Source organism: Atta colombica, unplaced genomic scaffold, assembly GCF_001594045.1.
Source record: "Atta colombica isolate Treedump-2 unplaced genomic scaffold, Acol1.0 scaffold163, whole genome shotgun sequence".
Taxonomy (NCBI): Eukaryota; Metazoa; Arthropoda; class Insecta; order Hymenoptera; family Formicidae; genus Atta; species Atta colombica.
The window spans coordinates 1,852,220-1,874,064 of NW_017259254.1; the positions used below are offsets into that span (position 1 = coordinate 1,852,220).

The window sequence follows — 21,845 nt, forward strand, 5'->3', positions numbered from 1 at the left end:
TCAGTCTAACAGATATCGATATGTGTTTGCATAACATCTGCCGCGTTATGTGCAATACCGTTCTGTATGAAAACAATAGACCACGTGAGATCGATTATACAACACCATCTAATGATACTATTCAATGCGATTTTCAGTTATGAAAAGCGAATTGTTCAACGAAGGAAAATATCATGCGTTGGAGTTGTGTTCTTCTGGCATCTCGATTTTATAGGTCGTAACTTTCTTTTACTCACAAATTTAATATACACAATTAATGTTCTCCTTACCTAATCTTTGAATCACAAAGAAAAATGATTAAATATTAAACATGCACTCGCGCGCAATTGGATGCAATTTAGATGTAGGATGCAGTTTAGCTGTGATGGCGCCTAATTACGCAGATAATATCATATCTTCGATTGATTCTTCCGGTGCGTTGCTAATTTCAATGTTTAAGTTGAACGATCAAATGTCTGAATTCATAATTTATCGTCGCCGATAAGTATCTTTCGACATTGTGACGTATAAATACGCGTTCTATAAAATTAGTTGAAACTAACAAACGTCGCTTGCGGCTTATAGACTGGCTTTCGTTCCGCCGAGTGTGAGATGATACGCTCGAGCGAATAAACTATCGCTATGCCGCGCCGTATAAATACGACCGAATATGTAAATTATACAACTGCTACTACGAGCTTGTAGTGTTTTCTCCTTTTTTCCTCTCTCTTCCTCGCGATTAATTCGCGCACGTATACCGACGAGTAGGAATATACGTGCGCGTAGTCAAACTCGGCCTCGAGTTAATTACCAGGGTGTCGTATTGACCGATCGCCTTTCCCGACCGATCGGTGTCTACTGATCGTAGATCTGCCCTAATGAATACGAGACATCGCGCATGCAACCGTATCGATGTATCGATGTTCGCTACGTAGTCTATCGAGCGGGGACGCATATTTATGAACGAATATAATAGTATGGCTTATACATACTCGTTCGCGTTCCGCAAAATCGCCTTGTTTCTTAATATCAATGAAAGCACGCTGTGAGTCGTTGTATAATTAAGTTGTCGGACAGACTACAGTCCACTTAACGCTACAAATGCTTCAAAGCATTTTTTGATTGATCAATTAGTAAAATTCTGTCTTCTGATTGGTCAGTCAAATGCTTCGGAGCATTTGTAGTATCAAGTGGACAGCATCTAAAGGAAGAATATGATGTTCTATTTGTAACGTGATATGTGAATGTCGTGTGAATATCTAAAAATTTAACAAACATTATGAAGGTTTATGCTGAAAAAGAAAACCATATCTTGATCTTAATTAAAACGGTTCATGATTCATTCGCATAATTAAGATACCGAATAAAGTGTACCAGCATTTTATTTATGATGGCGGTATGCACGTCGTTGCACGTATTTATAAATGTAATAGCTGTACGTATACCGAACACTTGAGTGAATCATATCAATATCGCAGACGGAAAACACTCCTATCGAACGTTATAAAATATTGACGCATATTTCTGTGAGTATATCAACACGCGGTATAATTGATTTTCGTAAAGAGGAGTACAAATATATGTTCGATATAAAATTTCTATAGAGATTACTAAACGAAGAACGATGTTACGGAATGTTGTTCAACCGCGACGTCCATGAAATGTACACGTACGTAAATAGTCAGACTATTATTTGTGAATCATAGCAAACGATTGAAAGAAAAATCTTCTTATCGCGCTTCGCAGTATATCTTGGCGAATATATCATTACTTTTAAACGATAGCACTTGAAGATGCGAAATTATTTTTAAAAACGTTCATTGCAAAAGCGTACTGGGAGTTCCTTATCGAGTCCTCTCAGAACGCCGGGTGACTGTATTGATAAACACTTAGCCATTTATCTGGCATACAAAGTCGTTAGGGCGTGATACGAAACGGCGCAGAGTGCTAGGGCGAATATAACACCGCCATCAATTATCGTGATATACTAGTACATAAACTAGCTACCGGTCAGCCGGTATTCTCTCATCTCAGCATAATAAATTACTCACGTCTTATCCTATGGCTATGCCATCGTTAGCCGTATACTTTTATCATTCGTATAAAAAGAATTATTAAATATTAATACATTTTTTTAAATATTAGTATTAAGTAAATATAATATTTATTTACTGTAATTAATTTATTTATAATACTATTAAAAAATATTTATTAAAATTTAATAAGCTTTTTTGAAAATAAAAGCAAATTAATAGTTTTTGTATAAAATAAATATAATACACGTACATTTAGTAAATATGCACTCAAAATTATACGAATAAATATTCATTATAATTTAACATTTTTTTTTAGTGTAATATTTATTCATATTCCCATTGAATGTGCTAGCGCAAAATTTACTGTTGATGTGATCGCTCGCTGTATTTATTTAGTCGTGTGTTAACATCACAGATACAGCGGTTAGAGATAATAAAAATGTAAAGAACACGATGATTTTTATTCTCAAGGGAGTGCCGGAGGAATATATTTTTGTTGTCGGGAGAGTCGCGAAGTATAATATTCGCACGACACACGTTTATTTTCTTCTTCCGTTGTTTGTACGCGCATTTTATCTTAACTGATGACTATCTCTCTTCATGTTCAATCGGCCATGAAAAAGAAAGAAATACGTATATCGCGAAAGGCGTTCGGGGCATGTACACGATTACATATGAACGTTATTCGATGTAACTTTTAAGGCCCCGTGTTCGCGTGTGCTACTCATTGCTCTTCGTCGGACAGGATCGTTACTTATTTTACGAATGAGCCTCATTACAACCGACAGCTTAAAATTGTAGGGTATATACAATCCGGCGAGGCAAGCACTTGTGAGATACATTTTTTTCGATTGATTTCGTAAAAGTATCGCTCGAAAAAAAAACCGCGCATTAATATTTGTATATATTTAGACATATCATCGTAAATATGATCAAGCAATCATAAAAGAAAAATAATAACGATTTTATCTAAATGGTTATCTTATGTCACTCATATTGTGCAAGTATATCAAATTACAAAATATGTATATGTTATGTACATTTTTATAAACAGCATATCATAAAAATTGCATTGTGCAGTTAATGCTGATAAAAGTTTATTTTGCTTGAGTTATATCATATTTCGGCATTGTAAAAATGTCTCTTGTTACACTTTGCGAATTGCGATTATTTAAATCATAATAGATTATACATATTACACCGCTGCAAAAAATGACATAAGAAAAAAATTTTTTATTGTTGAAGAAAGAGGAAAGAAAATTACGTATTTTTAAATTAATTATTTATCATGGCAATATTAAATGTAATGTCGATTAAGAACTAATTACAAGTTGCTGCTTATCAAGTTCTCTATAAGTAATGTAAAAGTTAATTTTGTTGATGTAATACTCCTATAAATCACTCCTATTTTAATTTATATCATTTTTTTTAAATTTATGTATCATTTTTCTTTGAAAAATATTGAATTTGTGTATGTTACTTTTCCTGATTGAAGGCCGATATATTTAAAACATAATTCGCACATAATACGAAATTCAACTTATACCATTTTTCTTGCGGGAATGCTATATGTCATTTCATGAATATTGAAATTGCAATGTCACGTGTCAGATTATCATATTGGTTTTATCGCATTCGTGAAACGATTTCTTTATTGCGCCGAGAATAACGTGCTAAAATACGATTTTGCGGTAGACTCTCCGCGTGATTAGAATTCGGACACGAATTTTACTTTTGGCCTTTCTCTCCTAACTGTTTTGTTGCGGTAAAAACTTTCATTTGCCTTTTAAACATGCAAGACAAGAAAGAATAAAATTTAAGTAATATAAGCCGAAGCAATTTGTGCAAAAGCCATCACATCTTTAGATGAAAGCAGGGTGCTTTTGAAGTTGAGTGACCGAGTTGAAATAAGTTTTTTCGTACCGTAGATCTTAAAGTATCATCCTTTTTCAACCAAAAAAAGATTAATGCACGCACGCGCGATCATTATGGGAGATTATTCTACCATTTAGTTTTTTTTCGATCGAGATAACAACAAATCAAGAACATCTAAAGCTGCCTGTTAAGAATAATAATTTCGACATTTTAGTGACACAACTTTGTAAACCCATAGGCAGGATCTGATATTATGTGTTATGTCGTCATATATGGACGGGCTTAAATCGAGCACAATGAACATAAAGACGATATCGCGACAGAGACGGCATTTCAATGTCGTGATCCGATTAAAGAAAAAAATCAGTGCCACAACCATGCATGCTTCGGATTAAGTCGAGGGGATCTTCGATCGTGTGCTCAAAAATGATAAATGTGGAGGCTATGCAGCAATGTCAGTGTCGTGAATGTTAGTCTCGCTTCGGTGATCTCTATCTTTCGTAGCAAGAATGAAACGCTCGTCAGGGTAGATCGCGTCTTGCGTGCTCATAACTTCTACTTACACAAGACAGAATAAGAAAATAGATTCACGAGAAAAAGAGGAAGAAAGAGAAAGAAAGCGGGAAAGACACTCTTTGTATAATTTCATATTTTATAGTTACATTGTCGCGTCTTGAAGAAAATCATATTAAGGCATGACCGAGTTGATTTTGAAGTTTTTGTGTTAAATTACATGTATACACAGTGTATTCAGATATATAAATAGTACTACATTTAAATTTATGTAAAGAGCATCATTACGATCATCGCATCATTAACGCGAGGATAATTTGCATAGTTGCTTCCACGTAATGTTGCAACCGTTTCAAGATAAGTAAGAATTCTTGCGGTTGCTTATGAAAGATACAGAAGCTCGTGAGAAACTAATAGAACCATAAAGGTATGCCGAGGAATTAAAATTCATAACACCATAGTAGCCATTCGGTCTCAATTAAACTATTTTCGCTTCTATGAATCTCAATGTAGTCGTATTTATAACTTTGATCGACGATTAATCAACATTATCACACAATTAATCATTGAAGATGTGTTGTTACAATTGCATAAATCTATATGGACAATAAAGCGATCTTATATCAGATATCTCTTAGAAATTCCTTTTTGGTTTGTTAAGCTACATTCGCACGTTTATCTTCGTTTATGCATTGAATCGTAAGACATATATAACAAAATATTTTGTATTATAAGGTAATTATATTACAATGGAAATATTAGATATACGCGCACGTGTGACAGCTGTGGATTTACCGGCTCTATTGACAATTTTATATAATGCTTAAAAATCTTTCTTTAACATTTTGTTAGCGAACGATGTAACATTTTATCTACAATTATTCATTAAACCTAAGAATTGGTATTCTGAAAATATATAATGTGAATAGCTTTACTCGATTCCATTTATCACATCTAACATTTTAGAGGAAATTTAAATGTAAATGTAAATGTATTAAAAATGTACAATACGTGACATACACTGTCTAACATCCACGTGACATGTATATGCGTGTCTATTTCCCTTGGATTTCTACTTGATGCAGTTGTGTAGAGAATTATAAAGTTATAAAAATAGCATTATAAAATGCGTCCATATATTTCGAATTATGATAAAAAAACAAGCAATATAAACGGCAACTATAAATTTGTTTGTTTATAAATCTTCCTAACAATCATATACACGCTAAGATGCTATCACGTTGCATTCCTATGAAATTGTGACTATTGGTTTAGAAAGATTGAGATAGATTCAATCATATCTTTCTCTCTCTTTCTTAAATATTAAGATGAAGAGATACTGATAGAATTAAAGAAAAAGATACTCAATTCTTTTTAACGGAGCACAGATGTTAACATCAGCAAATGTATCTACTCTATTACCTATTATGTCTATGCTAACAATTAATTTACTAAAATTATATAACTTTGTGTATTAACATATTCAAAATAATCGTAATCATATCTTCTTTATATCTTATCAAAAAAGATAAGATATTTCTATTTTTTAAAATTACGTATTATCAACATTATCATTAATTAAATTGTGCATGCATTTATTATGTGAAAATATTTATTGTTGTTTCAGAAGCCAGTCTAAGGCTTCCTACTTGGCTTACAGACGAGAGCGTGGTGCTCCCGATAGCGAGGGCAGCTACAAAAGAACTATGTCGCCAACCTCACGCATGGACGATTGGCCGCCTCCTAGGGATCATGACGATCCCGTACTTTTACGTGTCACACCGCATCATCCATTACAACAGCATCATCACCATCACAATAATCATCATCAACAGCAACCTTCTGATCTCTCCAAGTCATACAGCGTGGACGCTCTTCATCATCGATTAGAGGAGAGATGTTCTCAACAGCAACATTCGGCAGAGGTGGTCAGTAAACTCTCTCACGATCTCAACAAAAAACTCCAAGCTAACGATGTACGGTCTCGCACTAATGAAAATAACAACAACGACAACCTCGAGGATCGGCATCAGCATCACCATCATCATTATCAAGAAAAAAGGCATCCAGAAAAAAGACATGACTATGAGCAACGTAGAGAAAGACTATCGCCGCAAAGCGTGGAAGTTCTTAATGATAGGAACAGGCAGTTAGAGCGGGAACGTCGGAAGTTGGCAGCGAGCTGCGAGCCCCTACCTCAAAATAGAGAGGTAAGATTATCTCCGGATATTTACCTTCACGTAATAACGATATTTACGTGTTTTTCGCGTCTCAACGGTCTACCTATTTTTACACCTGTAAATATAGTAGTGTCAAGGACGCGCAAATTCAGTTTACGTTTCTCTAGCATTCAATTTCTTGCCAAGCTCACATAATGTGCTTGTCACTTTACTTTGGCATTTATTTCATATCATCATTATTCTAATAATTTAACATTCGCTTCAGTTTACGTGCTTCAAAGGACTATGCGTTTTAAATTAACTTTTTAAAAATAGCTTACTCATTTTTATTTTATTCATTGTTACGTTATTCTAAACTTTCCGCGAAATAATTTATCAGGACGTTTACTTCCAGAAACAGCTACGAGAAATCAGTGGTCCGCTTCCAATTACCGGCGACGATTTCTTCCGCGATAGAAGTGCTACGATCGAGATGACCTCGCAGAATATTGAATTATTAAATCGCCGTAATGAAAAGAGGATGAGTGCTGTATCAACATCAAATAACACGATATCTACGTACTCTATCAGCACTACAACATCGTCAGTCGCCACGAATTACGATAATGGTTGGGCTAGAAAATATGAAACACAGAACTCGATAGAAACTACACTCTTTTCCGACAGACCACCACCACCGACAAGTTCACCACCGAGATCACCAAATGAGACTAGCAGTCCACGAGGAGCTGTTCCGAGACGATCAGGAAGTTGCTCGAGCACTTCTTCCTCAGGAAGATCGATAGATGCTCGCGTATCGCCTCGAGCTTTGCTGTCCAGATCGTCTCCTAAAAGTTCTCTCGATTCTCTCACGCGGAACGAAGCTCGGATAGAATATACCTCTAACAGAAAAGTCTCTAGCCCGACTCAAACGGATAATACAGGTTCTTGGAACAGATCCAATTCGCCGAGTCGGCTGAGTCAAACAAGCGATACGGAATCGCGGATTGAGAGACTTTCCGCGTCTTCGAAATTTAGGACTGGCGGCAGATCGTCCACGTCTTCGATCTCAAGCGTTTCCAAAGCATCCTCTTCCTCCTCACCAAGGAATTCGCCAGTGGAGGAGGACAAATCGTCACCGAGATCGTCACTTTGTGTGTCGCCCCAACCGGGTATAGAAGGGCTGACATTAGTGCAACGTACCGAGGTCGTGCTTCGGGTAAACGCGACCACCAGTGACGCCGCTTCGCAAACTGATATCTTGGAGGACATGGAGCAAGATTGTGTCAACAAAATTCAGCGGCCGCTTCCGGAATCTAGGAAGAAATTACCAGAGGAAATCGAGTGCGAAGAACTCAGCAAAGATCTAGCCAGTCAACTCAGCCCCAACGATAAACTAGTGCCCATACTCGGTGAGTATATTTTTTATCGTTATCTTTATCGTTCTATTTCAATTGCATGAGTAATGGTTTTTGAAGAGCATCGTTCATCTGCTGAGTTTATTATTTGCTCTACGTCACCATTAATACACGCCAATGGAATTGATTCAATTAGATATGTTATTCAATTTTTAAATGACGTTCGCTAACGCAGAACTCAAGCTGACATATATATGATTGTTACACTTATTCTGTCGTACGCTTATTTTACGCATACACGTGTTACATACCTTGCTTGAACATGCGGATAATATATGTATATACACTCGCGAGTGCGCGCGCGCAATTATCATCTGGGACACAGTAGAGCATTCGAGGGCAATAACCCTCTGTTTTAATAAGCGCTAATTTAATCAACGACACGACACTACTTTATTCAATTATATGCCATCGTCGCGATATTCGATGCAATCCCTTGTCGTATTATGGCTTCCATAATAGGACGTGGAGATCCCTGGAGCGTGAAACGAAGTGTGCGAGGAGGGAAACGCGTACTGAGAACGCCTGATGATGTCCCTTTTTTTTTTTGCTTCTTATCAGTTCCAGCGCCAGAGCACAAGAAACCCACCGACTACGTTTCCGGCCTGTTCAGGGCGGAGGCGACCTTGCAGCCACGAACAAGGCGACGGCTCTCCCTGGAAGAGTCAACGGCCTCCTGCAGCGACGACGCGGACGTGGACGATAAAAAGTGAGCTCCTCTTATTCTCTTTTCTTCTTCTTCATTTTTTTTTCGACTGAAGTTCACTTAATTAAGGCGTATTTATAAAGCGGCTCATGCCACGCCGATATCATGCGTGTTGTCTTCATCCAACTGCATCGCAAGGGTCAGCAAGATTGTTGTTCACAAGCAAGGCAGATAAGACAACGTAAATATAGACCAAATGCGATAATTGATAGTTTTCACGTGCTCGCGAGCATTGGATTACGTGCTATTAATCAACTCGAATGTCTTGGAATCCGAAGGCGTTCATTACAAGTGCAAAAAAATTCGCGATTCTCTTTACTTGACTTAATTGGTCGACGCGTACGTCTAGGAAGAACCGTATAATTTTAATAAACAAGTGAAGAAGTTCTTTTTGCTCAATTTTGTCGACTGTCATTTAAATTTCTTCGAGTACACATTCGCGCTCTGTGTGGTCGTTACTGCAGATAAAATAAACCTGCGTCGATCTTTTTGGAAGGACGCCAGACATATGTTTATGCTATTCACACGATATTTCGTGTGAAAAGAAAGCGGCATCCGAAAATATCTCATTTAGCCAGACGCGTGAAGAGACTCTTTATTATCTGATGAACGACGTTTATGTGGGATGCATAGATGACAAAATTTCTGACAGACGTCACTAATGAACTTTCATTATCATGAATCTAATAATTGCTGTTTTTGAACGATAAGCGTCTGAATTTAACAAATCGTTAGCAGCAACAGATGGGAATGTACAAACAAATTCTTGTACAAACAAACAAGTGCAGATGGATTTCTTCTTTATTTTGTAACATTACCTTTAACATTCTTATTTCCGTTTTTTTTTCTTCCTTGTCATCTGAGATGTCTTACGCACAATCGTATATATACAGTATATTGAAACGTTTTTTTTATATTCAGTATTTCTAGATATTCTTAAGTTTGACAATATATTCATATTATCGCATCCAGTGCATTTCACGGTTACCGTCTATTGTTATTTATTTTTATGATGTTGCGGCTCTTCCCTTTTTCGTCGATCCGATCTTTCTTGCGCACTCACGGACAATACTTCTTCCGTACTCAAAGAGAAAGTGCCACAGCATCGAGGTTCTTATGTAATCCGCCATAAATGATATTGTCAAGTACTATTCAGTGCCTGTTCTCTACGCATCATATTATTTGCCAGTCTCCAACATATGGCTGAAAGTAACGCATCGACTAGCAGAGTGTTCGGCGTGCTTACGACAAGTAATACGGGAAATGGAAATGGGTCCTCCAGAAAAGTAGATATAACTTTTGTTTTTATTATATTTGAACATTAAAGTGGTAGGCGCGCTAAGTGTCATCGAAAATGGGCTTCATAACAACTTGTAAATTAAAATTTCATATGAACACGAAGTGTGCTCAAGTAAAATTGTTTAAGAGTCGGCCAAAAATCATGAGGGAGAAACCGACGTATTACGTTAAATTAGTTTTAGCCGAACTTTCTATCATATTTTAAAGAAAGAAAGAAAAATCGACACTTTCGAAAGCAATTTTAGATAGCAATAAAATCGCGACAATTTCGAACGTACCTGATATACACATGTAAATAATGATTGAAGAGATAATTACATTGGAATTCACTTCCGCTTCTTAGTCATGGCATTTCGTTTTAACTGATCTCGAAAGTAACTTCTAGCAAATCACACAATTGAATAACTTTTTTTTTTTAATAATATACAATTCGATACAACTCGCTTTCCTTTCTTTATCACTTTCTCCTCTTCCATAAAAATTCATCTAGCATACAAAATCATACATGTGTCATTTAACTGCTAATAATCGCGGCCGGATTATGGATTACAGATTATGAACTAACATCTCGTTGAGCATTTCTCATCTATAAATTCGAAAATCTATTCAATATCATGTATATGACTTTATTGTTCATCATTGAAGTTGATTACGAAAATAAATCGCGAATTCTACGCTGCAAAACATTCCTCTGCATCCACTCACAAATCATTCTGTTTCCCTTGCCTCGCCTCGGAAACATGGATTAATTCAATCGTGACTCACGTTCATTGACGCAATTTCTTGCCATCTCGCAATGATGACAATTATAGGAATATCTCTGCATAAATATCGCGAGAGCGACAGAGAGGAGTACGGTTCGATTTAGTCCGTATTAACCAACCGGAGATGTAATCATCATAATAAATTCATTTCAGACACGAAACGATACCTTCAGCTCCCGTCACGCCACTGTCGACCGATTCTACTACTAGCCCTCTATCCCTCACTTCAGCTTATTTCACGACATCCGAGGGAAAGGCGAGGTTCCTGACGAGATACTCGCGAGACGTCACTGCGGAGGGATTAACACATCAAGAGGATGCGTCAGCGGTTGTACCAACGAATAGCCTTGACCTTAGGCAGAAAAAGGTATTTCACAAACCGGAGCATAATTAAACGCTTGTAGGATGTACTATAATTAACTCTATATATATTTACTCTTGCGACTAAATTTGATCGGTAAATGTGATCGTGGAGCTCCTAAGCGAAGAGATAATAAATGACTATGCGGAGATAAGACGATAATAAATATCGTTTCATCTAGCCGAGTACAATCTGGTCTTATGTAAAATGTAATTGCTGCACTTTGGAATTTCTACTTATCATATATCTTTAAGTCTGGACTGTTACCTAACTAGTTGTTCGCATAGCAAATTATTACGTCTATTAGACATCTTCGTGTTTTCTTGGTCTGTCGAATGTCGTAGCAAAAAGTATCAGCATTCCCATAGTATTGACCTATGCGTGTTATTCTAGAACTATGGATGATTTTTTTCAGGAGGAGCTGATGATGCGCCTCGACAGGAAGTTAGTGGTTCTCAGGGCTGAACAGGAGGCCGTAAGAGAGGAAGGTGAGGTGAATGAGACTCTGGGTGCACGAGTCGCCGCTCGCGTTTCCGCTGTGGCTCGCCCGCCGGAAGCGTCCAAGTATCGGAATCACGTAGAGGAAGTTGGCAAGATTACGAGTCTTCTTCTCGGTCTCAGTGGCAGGTTGGCTCGCGCTGAGAACGCCCTTTATGGAATGCCGGCCGACCATGTAGAGAGAGTAAGTATGAAACTTCTTGTTTTCTTGCAAACGCTCTTCAGTCGTCAATTAAAATTAATTAATATACGTGGGATATAATTACGATACATCGTTATCCAGTATAAATGTCTGATAATAGATCATGTAATACATCGAATCGAATTATCGCGTATAAAATTATATAAAAATAAATGTGTAATTACAAGCAATAACGATTTTTATTTTGATATTTAATAGAGTGGTTCAAATTGCTTATCTATTCATTATTGATATGTATATTCCCTAAATTCTTTGGAGTGGAATCTCACTCTAAAGAATGAAAATTAAATTAGTTGAAAAAGAATGACTCAATTTTCAACTTTTAAAAGTGAGATGTTTTACTCTTCGAAGTGACAATTCGTTCTAAAAGTTTTAGAGAGTACCTATTTTAATTTTTTATATATTGCAAATTTTCAAGCATTGTGTTTTTTGCAACAACATATATGTATAATTATAAATTTTTATTTACATTAATTTTGTTATTCTGCAGAAAATTTTGGAGAGCAAACGGGACAAGCTGATGGATCAATTAGAAGAAGCAAAGATTCTAAAGAACAATATCGATAAACGTAGCGTAAATATGTCGACGATCCTAGCAAAGTACCTGAATGAAGAAGAATTTGCTGACTACCAGCATTTCATCAACATGAAGGCGAAGCTGATAGTGGACGGTCGCGAAATACAGGACAAGGTGAAGCTTGGCGAGGAGCAATTAGCTGCGTTGAAAGAGGCAATTGACTAGTCGTAATATGAGGGACTTACATGCTAAGTTATTATGAAATTCTTAAATAACCGCGCATTTCCAGGCGTGAACAATGGTGTTCCGCATAATGAGTTAAGCTGACTCTAAAAATATATATAAGATGTTAATAGAGGTGAAAAGTTAAGGGAACACACAAAAGAGAAACAAAATAGAAAGAAATATGTATATCTTTTATCTTAAATTAATTAATTTCAAATTATATTGTTTATACATATACATATTATTTATAAAATAATATAAAAATTATGTTTACTTAAATATTATTTTTTATTAATTATTTTTTATTTGCTGGCAATTGTTAAAAATAATTTTTTTTAATTACTTTAAGAATTCTCTGTAATTAATTGAACATTTTTAAAAACATCGAATTCAGATAAAAGAACCACATTCCGTATAAAAAATTTTTAATGCTAAAAAAACATTGAGTAATTTAAAGCATGTGTACAATAATAATGAATCGAAGTAATATAGAAATTTAATGAATAAAATTTTCTTTGCATGTAAAATAAAAACAGATTAAAATTGATGTCCTCACGATCCACCAATTGTGATCTTAAAATCTTAAGAACCTTTGTTAAAATCTTAAGTAGTCTTTATTAAACTTGCATCAATTTTGTCGTGTTCCCCCGATAATCCACAGAGAGAAAACAATATATCGCTTATACATTGCATGGTATGTTGGGAAAAATTTAGGAAGCGCTACGATATAAGAGAGACAAAGGTTTCTTAAATTTCTTTTTAAAAAAATTTAAAATTATGCGCTAGAATGTCAACAATTACAGAAATGCATTTGTAAATATAAGTATCAAGAACAATGTGCAGTCCCGAATAAAGCCAGAACGTACGTAAACGAAAAATAAAAATGATCGATTAAGAACGTTAATGTTGTATAAGAAATAATACGGCTAGTGATACATATATATGTAAATCATATATATATATATATATGTATGTATTATTTTCGTGTACCGATCGACGCTAATAATTAATTTGCGTGGAACGTATTTGAAAATTATTGAAATCAAAATTTTAATATATTTTCTAAATATATCTATATTCTATGGATATATGTATGTGTGTATGTATTTTCATACGCGAGTTGTATTTAGAAATGCGTTGATAACGCCGTGCAGTATAAATCCGATGCGATATTCGCCCGCATGTACGCAACTAATGGACGCTCAAAGATGCTAATAATTTCTCACATGCTTAGTAGGCTCTCTGTTAAAGAGGCGCAGAGCAATACTGCTGATGATTCGAGAATGTACATTACCTACATATAGTTACGTTAATTCTTTGGTCGTAACACGAATCGATAGATTCTCGAGCTAGAATTATTCGTTGTGCCTTCTTATATACATGTGATATAAGAATAAGAGGAATTCACATTCTATCTAAGCAACTGCGCGGTCTAAATAACTGAGCGATACAAGCAAAGCGACATTTTACGTACGTGTGTATATAGTAATAAATATATTATAAGTGCATATGTTCACTCTCTGACACTCATACATTTATATATACATCCAAGAAATAAGCTGAGCTGCGTTTAGAAATTTCATCGAAGTATCTATCTATCATTTCATCCTCATTATTCACTGAAATAAAAATGAAACGATACATGGATGCATTCAAGTGAAATTTCTAAACACATTCCTGACTTATTTGTTTTTATTCGTCGTCAGCTTGATTCTTGGGCACGTACATACATACATATATACACACATATAAATAACGAATACTATTTTTACGTATTGTTCTAATCCCCGGGGGTCCTTGTGGGCCTCTATGACGCTTGTGATCTTATTTACTCTATACGATCTCACTAGGGACTCTCGAAAGATCGCGGAATTGCGTATTGTATTCGAGCCTCCAGTGGTGGTCCAGCGAGAAATTTTATGCCACAGTCACTTTGACAAATTCTCAATTTGTTCTTTTTTTTCTGTCCTGTTTTACGTCCCTGTTTGTAAATCACGTGTTTTTTTATATCGACTAATACTTCCTCCCCGCTCATCGTTACCGAGGGCGGAGAAGAGACAATAAGCAAAATTACGCTGAAAAATGGACCTCCGAGAATCTTTGGGCTCGGTAATGAGACACTTACTGAGGACCCATAGATCTCGAGACGGAATCCATTTGAACTGCATTTTTACGAAAAGGATCACAATTCAAAAAAAGAAAATGTTCAATTTTGTTTCGTATATTATAAATGCAAATTCTTTTTGCGACGCTCGGGCCCGTTCGCAACGCAAATGTGTTTCATCTCGGATGACATATAATTCGGATCACAGACAGCCTCGATCAGCAAACAATATTAAAAAAATATTTTTTAATATTGTGTGCTGATTGGGGATACGGCGCCAGAGATAAGCGTGTCACAAGCCGGGACTCAGAGGACCGCAATGATAATGATTGTGCATGAGAAAGACTGAGTACAAGGCATAAAATTTTGCGACGTAATAGTCAGTTTCTGTTCCTCGTTTGTTTCTCAACGTTCGCGAATCGGCTGCGGCGGGTACTGCAATCTTGCCGTTAATCGAAAGTAGCAGCCACCGTTATAATATATTTGTGAGCAGCAAAATATCATGCGGTGGTGATGTGTCATCGACTGTCATCCCAATACTTCCCTCCCCCTAGCTCCCCACCCCCCGCCATGGATAAAGCGCAGCTGTTGTACATAACAAATTAATCGAAATATGGTGCTCTGGATATCCATTTTTTACAAGAAGAAACGTTCCATTAATTCGTACGCTATCACTATAGCTAAAGACAATAATATTTAACGTTCTCGCTGTGTACATATTATCATATATAATTTTATGTGATGTGAAGGCAACATAATAATTACACATATACATTCGCGTGTCACCTTTAAGCGACAACGATAGATCGTTGTTAATCTGATAATATTATCCCATACAAATGTACTACGAAATCATTACGATAATTACATTTCTCAAACTCGCTTGCAATAAATAACATGTTGAAATTCAATAAAATGACTATTTCCTTAATTCGAAAAAATTCCCACTCACCAATCTGATGCGCAACAGTGGAGTTATATCTGCAACATCGCAACGATGATTCTGTAACAAATAAATTAAAATTTAAATTAAAACAGAGTAAAGAAATAATCTTTAAAAAATAACTGCTATATAAACGCATGCAGTTTGCTGAAAAATAATTATGCAGTTTTAAAAATATAATTTTTGTAAGCATCGAATTTTGTACCCATTATTTAATTAGTTATAAAACAATTATATATTCTCTAAAATAATTATACGTATTGTATTTTCTAAAATAATTAGAAGAAAATCATCGATATCGAAATATCACTTTGTTCTTAGACAATATTTCTTAAGCAAAAGGTAAAAATAAAATATAAGTTTTTTAAAAATATAAGTACAAACTAAAAAATGTCTTCCATCGGATAGTATAAGCAGTTTTTATAATATTGTTTGCAGTTTAGCAATAATTAATTTTTTCATAAGGTAAGTGTCTGAAAATGGGCTCCAAAACTGACACAATAGGCAACAGTGTTATGTATTCCTATTCCTTTTCTTTTACAGGAATTATCTGTACAGAGTACCTACAAGTGAATGTATATAAGATATTAAGAGATATATAGAATCTCTTCACTCTCTTCCTTATAAAATATTTTTATTGAAGTATTTATCCTGTTTTGCAAGATACAAATATGTTACGCGATAATTTTTCAAGAGTTATTCTATATATAGATGATTGTCTTCAGCTCCAATAGAGCTATTTGACATTATGAGGTAACATTATAAAGATTAAGTTAACTCATGATCTGTTTTACAGACAGATGTGACAGTGTACACTGCATCTCAATTTTATATTTAAAATCATATTATGAAAAAACTAAGAAAAAAAATAATATAAATAAAATTGATTTAGGAAACTACAAGCATATTAGAATAATGTAATATTATCAATAATATAATCACTGTTATTTTTTTAAACTACGCAATTTACAAAAGAAAAATCGTAAGAATTTTCTTTTTACAATCATAGAATTTGTTTTGATTTGATATAGAAATACTATATAAGCCACAAATATACGAATTATTTCGTATGAGTTTGTACTTCTTTAATTAGCTAAACAGATCATGACTGTATTAGTATTAATAAAGTGCAATAGTTAAGTTTCTGAGAAATAAGAGGGTATCACTTTAGGAGACCTATGTCGGTATCGGTGACTTTCCTCTGTATATAACATGGTATTCTCTAAAGAAAAAAAGAATTATTTTATATAATTATTTTATAGAATATAGAATTATTTAAAACATTTCATTTAACAATGATTTAAAAATAATCATTTTTTAATCATTGTCAAAGAAAATGATTTAAAAACAAGTGAAAAAAGGTTAATTTTACATAAATAAAAAATAATATTTACCGCCAAGTTGCTCCACCGGTGCTCGATGTCTCTCCCAGACCTCCACCTCCTCTCAGAATATGCACAGGACACTCGCGTAAAACACTCGCGAATACACTGTAATCGCGCGCGGACTATAACTTGAGTCCGATAACTTGAACGGCACTCCCGAAACGCGCGGCGCGACGAACCGGCTGCGGTTCGTTCATTTTCTAATAAATCGGCGACGAGGGTACGTTAGCTTCCCCATTGGATTTTTACACGAAGAGAATGATTTTACTCAATATCTAAAAATTTATCTAGATATATATTCAGACATATCCGAAAATTTTTAGATACTTGAGAAAAACCATTCTTTTCGTGTAAATATCCTCTGGGTACTGAGCCCTCTCACCACGTCAAGGTGTACCCGTGAGAGGGAAGATAATCTGAAAAATGTAATAAATAGCTATTATCTATATTACTATGCAATTACTATGCAATCGGTTAACTTTTAGAAACAAACATCAAATACACATCTGCAATTCGTTATCATTGCGAAATAAAGTCAGAGCAGATAAAAGAGCTGAATCTTTTATTTATACATACACATAGATGATGTCTGTAAGACATATGATTAGAGTCAATAAAATAAAATAGGCTAGAGATTAATAAAAAAGAGAAATATTTCTTTTATTAACGATAAATCATTCCAAAGTTACGGTTAATTTTTTAATCGTAACGAAAGGTGCACAAAAACAAAAAATTAATTAAATTATTAAACAGCATTAATTGTGAAAGCAGGAAATGCATGAGAGTATTCATATTAATATTGCTTTTTTATGACTCGTGTGTGATACCATTCGTGTAGACAAGGAGCCATGTCGCGTGTCGTTCTTCTTCATATTTCTTTTTGAAAAGTACAATCGCGAAAAATGCTATAAAAGATATAATACGAAACTTGATTTTATAAATATTCACATGATACGATTGCTAGTATGATTAATTATTCATAAAGTTTCGTATTATATTTAACATTTTTCGCGATTATGTTTCAGAAAGGAATGTAAAGAAGAACGGCACGCGACACGGCTCCCTGCCTATACGAGCTTCGGTAAGGGAATGACCGCACGGTAACTACGCATAAATATGACGCGCCGCTCCGTGCCACCCCGTGCCGTCCCCACTTCAAGGTCGCGCGCCGATCATCTAACTGTCGAAATATTACTGCGTAGTTAACGTATATTACAAAATCAATAAAATAATCTACTCGTTACGTTTTAATATTCTTCGATGAATATTACACGATTCTTTATTATACGATTTACATTTAATTTCTTGAATTCGTTACAACTCATCTATATCTTAGGTCGGTATTCATAGTCAGAGCTTACATTCAAGACCGTCTTAAGTACAATTTTAAGAAGTCACGAATCAGAGATTCGTATTAGCCTCTTAAGATATTACTTAAGAAGTCTTGAAATAAAAACGGACTATGAATACCGTCCTTGGATATCTCTAATTTATACATCTGTAAATGTATAATATAAATTCTATTTATATTCACATTTATATTCATATTTAATTCAAATTGTTTTATAATTTTTAAAATGTTTGCGTTTATCTTTATTTAAAGAATGTATAACTTATTATTAATCTTTATTTGAATGTAAATCATCAGAGTAATAAAGATTGAAATATAACTCTTAATACACACCTTAGTTTTGAGCAACATTACTATTTGGGCAGCCTTACGTAATTAATCATCAATTCGCGTTCGTGAATATCTAATTTTCGTAGATTAATGCGCGACATCCAGAGCGACCGCGTCACACCTCCGTCTCCCTCAGCGATCGCCGAGCGAATGCCAAAGTGATGACGTAGTCAACCACCGCGCCGCGCGGCACGCTCCCCGCTCCCCGCTCCCCGCGCTTTTCTCAACGCGACCTTTCCCCTCGCTTTTCGCCGGGCGCTGTTTAGATTATATTATTATTAGATTATATTATTTACAACTTTACAAATACTTTCTAAAGATATCAAAATGTACGTTGGAACCGATTAACAATTTTTACATACTTGTAAGAGCAACGAAAATTAAAATATGTAAAATATGTTTAAATAAAAAAATTAAAAATTATTTAGTATAAATTCATTATTTTAAATAACTGCACGTATTTCTTATTTAATATTTCAAACAAGTCTCCGGAAACTATTTTACATCTTTTATTTTAAACAAGTTCTACCTGTTTTTTTACAGATTCCTACAGATTTTAAATAAATTTCTGGAACTTATTTTATATTTTTTATTTTAAATAATTCGCTTGTTATTTTATCGAGTCATGATCGGCGTTATACAAAGTTTAAAAAATTTCTGAAACACGGATAATTTGCAGTAATAGTAATGTCTTAAATTATTAACTGAAAAATGAAATAATGATGAATAAGATATTTACCAGTACTTTTAACCACAAAGCTGTATTAGCGCAAATTATTTCACGATGTTAAGAAAATTTGCATGTATCTTTATATAAAGAATATATATAGAATACTTTATCAACCTTTATCAACCTTTAAAGTATCACTAATCATTAAAAAGAATTATGAAAATTGAGATTGTTGAACTATCTCACGCGAATAATTACTAATTCGTTTAAAAGAATCATGCAAGTAACATAGGCTCGAGATGCCACAAAGCAAAATGCGAAATGTACGGCGATACCGTTTGTTAAAATCATGTAAAATACGAATAATTGAATAAACCGTTGAATATTTTTCATACGCAATAGTTGGATATAATCTAAACAGCGTCCGGCGAAAAGCGAGGGGAAAGGTCGCGTTGAGAAAAGCGCGGGGAGCGGGGAGCGGGGAGCGTGCCGCGCGGCGCGGTGGTTGACTACGTCATCACTTTGGCATTCGCTCGGCGATCGCTGAGGGAGACGGAGGTGTGACGCGGTCGCTCTGGATGTCGCGCATTAATCTACGAAAATTAGATATTCACGAACGCGAATTGATGATTAATTACGTAAGGCTGCCCAAATAGTAATGTTGCTCAAAACTAAGGTGTGTATTAAGAGTTATATTTCAATCTTTATTACTCTGATGATTTACATTCAAATAAAGATTAATAATAAGTTATACATTCTTTAAATAAAGATAAACGCAAACATTTTAAAAATTATAAAACAATTTGAATTAAATATGAATATAAATGTGAATATAAATAGAATTTATATTATACATTTACAGATGTATAAATTAGAGATATCCAAGGACGGTATTCATAGTCCGTTTTTATTTCAAGACTTCTTAAGTAATATCTTAAGAGGCTAATACGAATCTCTGATTCGTGACTTCTTAAAATTGTACTTAAGACGGTCTTGAATGTAAGCTCTGACTATGAATACCGACCTAAGATATAGATGAGTTGTAACGAATTCAAGAAATTAAATGTAAATCGTATAATAAAGAATCGTGTAATATTCATCGAAGAATATTAAAACGTAACGAGTAGATTATTTTATTGATTTTGTAATATACGTTAACTACGCAGTAATATTTCGACAGTTAGATGATCGGCGCGCGACCTTGAAGTGGGGACGGCACGGGGTGGCACGGAGCGGCGCGTCATATTTATGCGTAGTTACCGTGCGGTCATTCCCTTACCGAAGCTCGTATAGGCAGGGAGCCGTGTCGCGTGCCGTTCTTCTTTACATTCCTTTCTGAAACATAATCGCGAAAAATGTTAAATATAATACGAAACTTTATGAATAATTAATCATACTAGCAATCGTATCATGTGAATATTTATAAAATCAAGTTTCGTATTATATCTTTTATAGCATTTTTCGCGATTGTACTTTTCAAAAAGAAATATGAAGAAGAACGACACGCGACATGGCTCCTTGTCTACACGAATGGTATCACACACGAGTCATAAAAAAGCAATATTAATATGAATACTCTCATGCATTTCCTGCTTTCACAATTAATGCTGTTTAATAATTTAATTAATTTTTTGTTTTTGTGCACCTTTCGTTACGATTAAAAAATTAACCGTAACTTTGGAATGATTTATCGTTAATAAAAGAAATATTTCTCTTTTTTATTAATCTCTAGCCTATTTTATTTTATTGACTCTAATCATATGTCTTACAGACATCATCTATGTGTATGTATAAATAAAAGATTCAGCTCTTTTATCTGCTCTGACTTTATTTCGCAATGATAACGAATTGCAGATGTGTATTTGATGTTTGTTTCTAAAAGTTAACCGATTGCATAGTAATTGCATAGTAATATAGATAATAGCTATTTATTACATTTTTCAGATTATCTTCCCTCTCACGGGTACACCTTGACGTGGTGAGAGGGCTCAGTACCCAGAGGATATTTACACGAAAAGAATGGTTTTTCTCAAGTATCTAAAAATTTTCGGATATGTCTGAATATATATCTAGATAAATTTTTAGATATTGAGTAAAATCATTCTCTTCGTGTAAAAATCCAATGGGGAAGCTAACGTACCCTCGTCGCCGATTTATTAGAAAATGAACGAACCGCAGCCGGTTCGTCGCGCCGCGCGTTTCGGGAGTGCCGTTCAAGTTATCGGACTCAAGTTATAGTCCGCGCGCGATTACAGTGTATTCGCGAGTGTTTTACGCGAGTGTCCTGTGCATATTCTGAGAGGAGGTGGAGGTCTGGGAGAGACATCGAGCACCGGTGGAGCAACTTGGCGGTAAATATTATTTTTTATTTATGTAAAATTAACCTTTTTTCACTTGTTTTTAAATCATTTTCTTTGACAATGATTAAAAAATGATTATTTTTAAATCATTGTTAAATGAAATGTTTTAAATAATTCTATATTCTATAAAATAATTATATAAAATAATTC

General features: G+C 34.8%; 2 protein-coding genes across 2 annotated transcripts in view; both read left to right on the forward strand.

The window, feature by feature from the left end:
- Positions 1-12,712, forward strand: part of LOC108685970 — an 83,472-nt gene extending 70,760 nt beyond the window's left edge. The window contains exons 9-14 of the mRNA XM_018190986.1: positions 6,031-6,613; positions 6,978-7,974; positions 8,542-8,689; positions 10,903-11,116; positions 11,526-11,792; positions 12,301-12,712. Coding sequence (XP_018046475.1) covers positions 6,031-6,613; positions 6,978-7,974; positions 8,542-8,689; positions 10,903-11,116; positions 11,526-11,792; positions 12,301-12,552 — 2,461 coding nt within the window. The 3' untranslated portion in view covers positions 12,553-12,712. The remainder of the gene's footprint in view (positions 1-6,030; positions 6,614-6,977; positions 7,975-8,541; positions 8,690-10,902; positions 11,117-11,525; positions 11,793-12,300) is intronic.
- An 8,917-nt stretch (positions 12,713-21,629) lies between these two features.
- LOC108686056 (Krueppel-like factor 6) overlaps positions 21,630-21,845 on the forward strand; it is a 408,542-nt gene continuing 408,326 nt past the window's right edge. Inside the window, exon 1 of the mRNA XM_018191119.1 lies at positions 21,630-21,686. The gene's annotated coding sequence lies outside the window, so the exon portion shown is untranslated. The remainder of the gene's footprint in view (positions 21,687-21,845) is intronic.